This window comes from Rhopalosiphum maidis, chromosome 1 (assembly GCF_003676215.2).
Source record: "Rhopalosiphum maidis isolate BTI-1 chromosome 1, ASM367621v3, whole genome shotgun sequence".
NCBI lineage: Eukaryota > Metazoa > Arthropoda > Insecta > Hemiptera > Aphididae > Rhopalosiphum > Rhopalosiphum maidis.
Window position 1 is genome coordinate 56,401,296 of NC_040877.1, and position 10,036 is coordinate 56,411,331.

At 28.2% G+C, this 10,036-nt stretch overlaps 1 protein-coding gene across 1 annotated transcript; it reads left to right on the forward strand.

Annotated features, from left to right (window-relative positions):
- Positions 1–7,927: 7,927 nt before the first annotated feature.
- Positions 7,928–9,438, forward strand: LOC113550309 (zinc finger MYM-type protein 1-like). Its single transcript, XM_026952044.1, has 4 exons — positions 7,928–8,033; positions 8,100–8,462; positions 8,562–9,125; positions 9,191–9,438. The coding sequence occupies exons 1-4, from the start codon at positions 7,928–7,930 to the stop codon at positions 9,436–9,438; spliced, it is 1,281 nt and encodes a 426-aa protein (XP_026807845.1).
- Positions 9,439–10,036: the final 598 nt, after the last annotated feature.

Genomic DNA, 10,036 nt, shown 5'->3' on the forward strand with positions numbered 1-10,036 from the left:
TAGAATTTATATAATTCAAAAAATTGAGTGACGACCCACACTTTGAGAAACTCTGGTTTAATAGTATATTATTAATATAGCCAATATAGGTATACGATTATAGTTCTCATAGTTTATACTATGGACCTCCTAATTAATGTTTGAAAATAATATATTAGTGTTCGTTATTTTTGTTTATTTATTTATTTCTTATTAAACATTTTTAGAACATTTTGATTTTAGCGCATCTCATAATTGACCTACCATAAAAAAAGGCCAGAGATTCCTGTTCTGTATATTTTTAACTACTCGAAATTCGACTGAATGATATCTGAGTTTAATTATATGTTCGACATTATGAGTCCATTAACGTGACACATAGATACAGGTTACTATATAACTGCTGTATGATTAGTGATTGCTATTAAAATTATCGAAACCAAGGGCGCTCATCTGTTAAAACCTAGGGGGTGATAATCATAAGTGAATTTTCGTAATATTATCATTAGAAAAATTAATTAATTATTCATAACTAAAAATATAACAATAATTTTTCTATTCTAGGGCGGTTACATGTCACCTCCTGCACCCCCTGGGTGCCCTTGATGATCAGGTTTGATCGAAGCCAACGTTTGCCACCATTTTTGTTAATTATAGTCTTATCAATTACAAATTTTACCTACAAATGTAACCTAACCTAACCGCCTTTGTAATTAAATTTGTAGATTACGGCGTTGCTATAGGTATATTATTTACTTAAATAACTAATATTAGGAGGTACTGTTGATGAACGGTTTCCCCCCTCAATTCATTCAAGATATATGTATTACTAATTTTATTATAAAATTTACTTAATGTGCTTTTTTTTTGTACAGATTGTAAATATAGCTTTTATAAATAAAAAAAAAATAATAATGATAATAACTAATATTGACACAGCTGCAAAGATTGTGACTATTCATATTCCTAAGTTCAAGAGTAATTTAATTAATAATAATCTATTTTTTTGTTGACCAAACGACCAATGTTTGTACAGCTATGCAAATAATATTCTATTTATTTTTTAAATCTAATATTAACTTAATTCGTAATAATATATTATCTGTTAGTTTTAATAAATCTCAAGTTATTTTAATGAATAAAGATATATTATTGTTTATGCAGCTGTGTAAATATTTTATAATAAATCTAAATAATGATAAATAATAATGTATATATCATTACAAGCCATAGATCGTTTTTAGCTTGACCGATAGTTTTTTGAGCAATTTTTAAAATAATATCATAAGTGATTAAAAGTTTTTCTGTGAGAATATGCTATTTATCTTTTGATGTTAAGTATTCCGGTGAAAATAAAACTTCTTCAATTGAAATTAGCAAACAGATTTCTGGTGGTGGAAGAAGTTCAGGTTTTAATAACCACATTACTCCTACAGATAATCCAATACATGCCAGACTTTGCTTAAAACGGTCTATACTATCATCTGGAATACTATTAGTTGTTATATATGGTTTTGATAGGTAAATCTTTAAATCTTTAATGCTTTGAACATCATTATCATTATTTGGCTTTCTAGTACCTACATCAAGTATATGGTCAGTCAGTAGAGCTAAAATTGTTACGGATGAAAATACATACAGCAGCAATGTAGGTGACAAATACCTTGTTCTCTTGGACAAGTACACAGAAAGTCCGATATTGTGTCATCACTTAAGACTATTTAAAAATATATATTAAAATTAGAATGAATAGGTAACCATGGACCTCTACATTTATATAGTTTAAAAACAAATGTATTTTATATTGTGTTTAAACCATAACATTAGACATCTTTAGGAAGTGTAAAAATTTACACTTTTATCTTTGGTTGTGATGATTACATCCAATAGCCCAACAGTAACCCATATTAATATTTGTAAAAATAAAAAAAAAATATTTTTGAATAAAAAATAATTACATCAATTAAATAAAAACGAATGAGCTATGTTTATGATTATTTAAAAAACATGATAACTCCTAGAAATCCCAAGTTCTAATAATAACATTGTAGCTGGGCATAGACACTGTGTGTATTGGCCAAATCCTAACTGGTAAATGATACTTTTCGAATAAAAATTCGACTGTTAAACTTTTAAACTTGCGATTCAAAATATTATAGTCAATAGTTGGTTATAAAAATGTACTTAAATAATAATTTCAAAATATAGTAAAAACACAAAGATAAATATATAGAAAAAAATACATTAAAAATAGTTACCCTAGTAAAACATTGTTTGCAATCCCTCTTAAAAATAATATTTAAAAAGCAATATCTCGCTAAAAAATTAACGAAAAATAATTATTTGAACGTTAAAATTCATAAAAAAACACACTATTAATTAAGTACATTTTATATAAATTATATTAAATAAAAGGTTGAAAAAATAAAAGTATCATACAGTTTGAGAAAAGCACGAAACAAAATATTTTGATTATATAGAATATTTATAATTTTTTTTTAGTACCTTTGCTGCTTGTGTAAGGCTTGATGTACATTCATTGATAATACATGATGTTTGTTTCATCGCGGATAATGCCCATTTTTTAAATTTGATGGTAATAGCAATTTGTGTTTTAACTTTAGCAACATCAAAACCATGGCCCATGGGTATTTTGATTATCAGATATTTTTAAAATCATTAAATTGTCAATACTAGTGCGAATTATTGCCAAACAATCATTTTTTTGACGACATCTCCAAAACTTTTTTTGTTTGTTGGCCCTAAATTTGTCGAAAATATACACAAAACCATCATTCACAAACATTTCTCGATCACATTACAATTGGATTTGCTCCATTTTTTCTTCTTAATTTGTATTTAACACTTGTGTAAGACTTAGTGAGCACTTCACTAACGTGTTTGTAAGCTGTCAATAACGAAACCGAAGTATGGGGTGAACAACAAGATTTGCTTTTATCGTTATACTTTACTGGAGTCACAATAGATGACGTGCAATGTTTAGTGTCGATTGACATTTATATTTTTATTTTTACTATATCTTGTAATAATTTTTCAAGTACATTTTTATAACCAACTATTGACTATAATATTTTGAATTGCAAATTTAACAAAATTAATTTTTACTATATATGTATGTTTTTACATTATATATGTATGTTAAACGATTGATTTAAATAATTGGTGTTATGGAAATTTTTTATAATCCAACAGATTTTTTACAATTACATAGTAATTACTGTGTTACAAGAATAATAAACTAATACGCAACTGTGCGGTTTATTGTTAATTTATATTATACTATTATACTATTACTATAAAGGAAGGAAACGCACCATCGTCAGAGAAGTGCGTATGTATTTAAGTATTAAACCAATGTAACCGAAAACGGGCGTGTACGATACGTCGCGTATGATACGCGCCCATGTGAAACGTGTTCTTAAGATAAAGGCGATGACAGATAGAAAAAAAAAACACTCATCATTGCAAAATCAATACTCAGCCCCAAAATGGGTTATTTTCAAAATGAATAAATAGTTATTAAAATATGTTTTTTTACATTTATTTTTCGATTCATTCCTTCGTTTAATAAGTAATAATATCATTTTCGGGTCATGATTGGATCGATTGAGATTTGAACATTTTGAACATTTATACGTATTATAGCCGAATCGATTTTTGGTTTTAAAAATAAATGCAATTCTCTCTGTAATAATACACGTGTGAGGAGAAATCCGGTTTTTGTAAACTGGACATTTTTCCTTAACATACCACCTGCTCGGTTGGGTTTCTCAAACTGCTTTTACATTAGTATTCCACGAAATAATTCCAAATGAAAAAAATAAAATAAATAAATGTTAGTTTTTGTATAACATAATATACTTCACCCCTGCTAGGCCTCATGACAATAATATTACTTTTCGGTACGGGCGGTGCAGCCGTAACTATACAAAAAAAGAATATCGTGTTTAGTAATCAACAATAGAAGTGAACGAAAACGGTGTTTCGTCCATCCGTTTCATGTACGGGTATATAATCCGTCCAAACCGACTGTCGCCGTGTTCGTATTGTTGGGTTCAAATATTTTTAGTGTATAATAGCTTTTAGAGTGCGAGTCGTCGCCACTCGCCACAATACTGTCTGCTATATAATCGATTATCGGCTATCGCATTCCAACATAACCATTATTCATTTATGTACATACAAAATACAAAACACGAAATATATACGACCGGTCTTCTTATATCGTATGTGTTTGATCGGCAGAGCATAGTAATTATTATAACTATACAGATTATAAGACTAATGCAATGTATTTTATCAATTTCTTTAGATCGTTTATGTTTTATTATTGTTAGACGGACTAACCAAATAACGCATACTCATATTTCACACATACCGTTGATAAATAATTATCGAAGGCATTTCGAATAATGACTAATTCTTGGATGTTGAATTTATTCGAAATAATGAAAATTAAAATTCCGTAAAATAATACAAGAAACTCATACAATACATACATTAAAATTTGAAAATCGTGCTGCTCATGCTTTACCTAAAAAGCGTTTACTCGTACCAATATATTCGTAGAAAAAACACGCTAGACTGCGAATACCAGCTACGATTGAGTATAGTAAATTCGCAAAAATGATTTTATATGTTGTTTAATGAATTGTCCGCATGATCATAATCGTCAACGATTAACAGATAACAATATCGTTCTCATAAATGTATAATGTATAAAATAATAATAATAAAATAGAACATTTTTAAAATTTCCAATTAAAAAATTAGAAATATGCTATTAAATGTACAAAATATAAAGAAAAAAGTCCGAATAAACAAAAAAAAAATTGATATCAAAAAATAACTGTACTAAATTATAAAAGTTAAGTATATCTTAAAAAAGTAAGAACCTCAAATTTTATCTCACTTGAGTATTTTTTTACTGATTGCAGGACTTAGTTTAAAAATCAACGCTTATTATATAGTTAATGTATTTTGAGTTAAAAAAAATCCATTTTTATTACAGCTTCCTGTCTTCTCGAACGCAATGCACAATATACATATGGGCATTTGTTTCGTACTGTAACAAGCTAATGTGTAAAACGAGGGAAATATCCCGATCCTATTCTTTTAAACATTGAATTTGAAATACCCATAATGAATACAGCGAAACTAATTATAGGCAGTAATATTACGATTCGAGGGTGTTTTCATCATTCGATAGTCAGCGTTTCCCAAATTATAACAATAAAGATTATCAGAACGATGGCAGTCAATTTGGCACTGGCACATTATGCTAGGGCTATGAAAAAGATATCGAAATTTGGCAAAGAATTTGCTAGATTTTGCTAGGGTCCCTAAACTCTATAAATCCATAGACAAACATGCCGGTGCTATTTTTGTTAGGTTAGGTAAATAATAAAATAAATATTTCCGATTTTTTAACTTCAGTAAACCAAGATATTAGGAAACATAATGTAATAATAAAAATATAACACTTGTAAATAAATTTATTAACAATTATGATTACCTATAGAATTTATTATTATTACTTTTATAATTTGACTTTTCAATCATTCAAGACATTTGTATTATGTACATGTCATATATTAATTTTTAGAACATGACGTAATGTGACAATACATTTATAAATGATATATTTTGTTGTATTAAAACATATATATATTTATTTTACTATAAATTATTTCGTAAGTAGCGGCGATTTTTATCTCGATATTTATAATATGAATTGTACTGATCGATGGCAAATTTGATTCTACAATTATTTTTGCTTTTGACGGTTGTTTATGTTATGCGACTGATTTTAATAATTGGTGTTATGGAAATTTTTTTATAATCCAACAGATTTTTTACAATTACATAGAAAATATTATGTTTTAAGAATATACAAATACGGAACGGTGCAGTTAATTGCTAATTTTTAACGATTATTATAAGTCCTAGATAATTAAGAACCATATGGTTTTTTTTAGTTATACAGTAAAAATGTTTTTAACTTATATTGTTTAGGGTTTTTGACTAAAAAATTATTTTAACTACAAATGATTTTTTAATACTAAAATAGGGTGTGTGAGTGGCATAGTTGTTTACGTCTTTGACATAATTGTATGGTAAAATTAAATTAAATTTTACAATTGTATTTTATGTTCTCATCTCCGCCACCATTAAGTGTTCGGTGTTCACGTGTAGGACCTACGCCTCTCAGAAGACGCCCTCTCGGACAGAGAATCGTGTGATTTTGTAAATGGATAAATGTGTACGAGGACAAACACTGTGGACATCCCGTGACCCGTGATGGTCGTGTATATACAGGCATTCTAAACATTTCATTGTATATTTCTTAACATATACTATTGTTAAAGAGTGAATAAAAATGAAAAATATCTAAGACGTGATCGTGCTGTGTGGTACGAAATACCCGAAATATGTACTCGTATACTTATATTTTATCTTTACAAAAGCTAACACTGTTGTTGGCGCCGATCCGAGTCCATGGCCAAGGAGTGCCACACACGTTTCAGAAAAGCAATTTAAAGCCTCAATCCCCTGCTGGGCGTAACGGGTACCAGAGAATGACAATGCAGATAGCAGATGGTCTCTTTTTTCCCATAAATATTGAACAATAAAATTGTATTACACAGTAAGGTACCAATACTACTTTACAAAGCAATTCCGTACAAAGATATTAACAGGAGAAATAATATATTGATATATATCGTATGGTTATATTGTTGTCACACTTATTCGTTATAAGAATACTTTTATTCTATAGATTTATGTTGTAAAAATAAAATATCTTACATTATACAATATTAACACGAACACTGAACAATTTAAATTTAAAACATACCTCAGTCTGTGTGACTACAGTTTAATGCATTGAAATCTGTAAAATATTATTATAGTGAAGCAAATATAGTTAAATTAAAATAAAATATCCTTATTTTATTGTAGAGAATGTGATTAAAATGAACATTTTATGGATGAAATCATTGATATGATATTGTTTCATTCCTATAAGAGAACAAAAAATGTATTGTTAATACAAAATACTTTATCTGGATTTTATACTTTTAACAATAAAATCGTGTTCGTTTTTTTATACAATTTACAAAATAAATTTTTAAATACAAATTTCAAACAGGGACGGCCCTAGGGTAGGTCAACTGGGACATTTGTCCTAGGCCCCGCGCTTACGTCATGAAAACTAGATAGCTAAATAATTAAATACAAAAAAATATATCGTAGACCTAAAGTAGCATACTATGTTGACGAGAGAAATAGTATTTATTGTATTTTCTACAAAATTGACATTATTATTGTTATTTCTATTGTTATTATTTGCATAATAATATTTATAAATACCGTTGTGGTCATGATCAATAATAGTTATAAGTTATAAAAATAGCTATTTCGTTGTTAAATGTGATTTATCGGCTATCGCATTATTCTATTAACGCTCGGTATATTATGTTAGCAATCAGTCTGCGGATTATTTCGTTTTATTTTTGTTTGTTGTATGTACAATTTGAAAACAATAGGACCCGACAATACCGATCATTTCACTATTTACTTTATTAGTTTTATTTGTCATTTAGACGTCGCCGACGAAAGAAGTCTTGTTTGGAAATTCATTTTTTTTTTTTTGAATTTTTGTGTCCTCAGTATTATATTATAAAGGTAGGAATAATATTTTAATTTATTATATTATTGTAATTAAATTTATTGTACTTCAAATTGTTTTCTACACACTTTACATTATTATATTAAGGTTTTGCATATCCCTCGATATTTTTTTATCAAAATGAGTGAAAATACTTCTAACATTTTAACTATTTTCAATAGTTAAATTTACTATTACTATTTAATTTTAATGTACGCTCTACGCAGTTGAAGACTGAAATTTCTTGGCTTAATAGAAATGCAGGCGAATTTCGATCCAGTAATCATGGAACATGTTAGCAGAATTCAAAATAAAGATACACATGTCCATTATCTAAGTAACAGGGTACAGGACGAACTTATTAGTATGATGGCTAATGTAATCAAGCAATAAATAATAAAAAACATACAGTCTGCAAAGTACTTTACAGCCACTCCAGGTATTGAACACAAAGAGATTCTTTTGCGGATAGTACATATGGATGAAGAAAATGAAAACAGTACGCCTACTATACAAGAATATTTCTTAGATTTTGTAACAGTTGATTCTTCTACTGGTTTAAATTTATCAGATGTTCTCATCACACAACTTAAATTATACAAAATAAATACTGAAAATTGCCGAGGTCAGGCCTATGACAATGGATCGAATATGCCAGGCAGATATCAAGGAGTTCAAAACCGAATCTTAAATATAAATCCTCGAGCATTTTTTACTCCTTGTGGTGCACATAATTTAAATTTAGTCCTCTGCGATTCTGCTAAAAAATCAACTATAGCCATTACATTTTTTGGTATAGTTCGACGTGTTTATACATTATTGTCTACATCAACATATCGCTGAAGTATTATTAAAAAGCATTGTACACAATTCACGGTTAAACAATGGTCAGAAACGAGGTGGGAGAGTCGTAAAAATAGCGTGAAAGCTTTAAGTTTTCAACTTTCTAGTATTTTAGATACTTTAGAAGAAGTTTCTTACACCGCTAATGATTTGATGGCCAAAAGTGAGGCTGTTTCACAATCTAATGAAATCGGTAACTATGAATTTATATTAAGTCTTGTGATTTGGTATGATATTTTAACAGAAGTAAATATTGTGAGCAAAAGTGTTCAAGATCATAACATGGATATAAATACTTCTGTAAAAATGGTTCAAAGTCTTCTTCAGTTTTTGCACCAATACAGAGAAAACGAGTTCAATTTGGCGAAAAGTGCCCCTAACAAATTAGCCAAAAATGCTGATATTACAGTGGCTTTCAAAAATCCACGAGTAAGAAAAAAAAAGAAACTATTCGAATATGAAAACGTCGACGAACCCATGTTAAATAATGAAGACAGGTTTCGTACAAATTATTTTTTCATCATTCTTGACAATGCAAACAGTCGATTGAGAAACGCTTTAAACAGTTGGAGACTTATTCGGACAATTTTGGATTTTTGCATTGAATTAGCAAGTTGAAAACCACGGAGAACGATGTCTTATTAAAACACTGTAAAGATTTGCAAATAATATTAACAGATAACGATCTAAAAGATGTAGATGGATTTGATTTATTTTCTGAACTGATTATTTTCCGATCTTTAGTTGACGAAGACACAAATTCGCTCCAGGCACTAAATATTTTAAAAACTTCTAACGGATTATTTCCTAATCTAACCATTGCTCTAAGAATAATGCTAACCATTCCTGTAACATCAGCTTGTGCAGAAAGAATGTTTTCCAAGTTAAAATTAATAAAAACTTATTTGCGCAATCAACTAGGCTAAGACAAAGTATCGGAAGTAACTTTAATATCAATTGAAGAAGAAGTATCGTCCACATTCGATTATAAACATCTCATCGATATCTTTGCTTCCAAAAAATCTAGAAATAAAATTTATAGTTAAGTTTTAATGTATTAATTTATACTTCACCTTATTTCAATTTTTAATACTACTGTGATAAAAAGAATTAATCATACCTGTCTATCATTTATTTACTTATAAAAAAACAGTACTATTAAAATACAGCATTTTTTATTTTAATTATTATTTATAATGTCTTAACTCCTCTAATAGAATAAAATATCTAATATTGTTTATTTATTTTTTATTTATATTTATATCTAGAGATCACTGGGGCCACTGAGAAAACTTGAGTGGAGGCTTAAAAATATATAAAAATTATTAATTAGACTGCGATACATATTAAATATAACTGGGAAGGAGAAAGTATAATAATAAATATGATGAAAACATATAGGGAAATATTATCGAGTATAGGTACATATTTTAAAAAATACATTGAAAATAATTTTGTCCATGTTCCCGTAAAAACTAGGGCCGGCCCTGATTTTAAATGCGTAAAAACAATTCTGGATTATAA

What these genes read in the sequence shown, in the direction of transcription:
- LOC113550309 (XM_026952044.1), top strand. Translation starts at nt 7,928, where the DNA reads ATGCAGGCGAATTTCGATCCAGTAATCATGGAACATGTTAGCAGAATT. An exon ending in GGTACAGGACGAACTTATTA is followed by an intron (nt 8,034 to 8,099) that starts GTATGATGGCTA and finishes AGTACTTTACAG; the next exon opens with CCACTCCAGGTATTGAACAC. An exon ending in TATAGCCATTACATTTTTTG is followed by an intron (nt 8,463 to 8,561) that starts GTATAGTTCGAC and finishes AACAATGGTCAG; the next exon opens with AAACGAGGTGGGAGAGTCGT.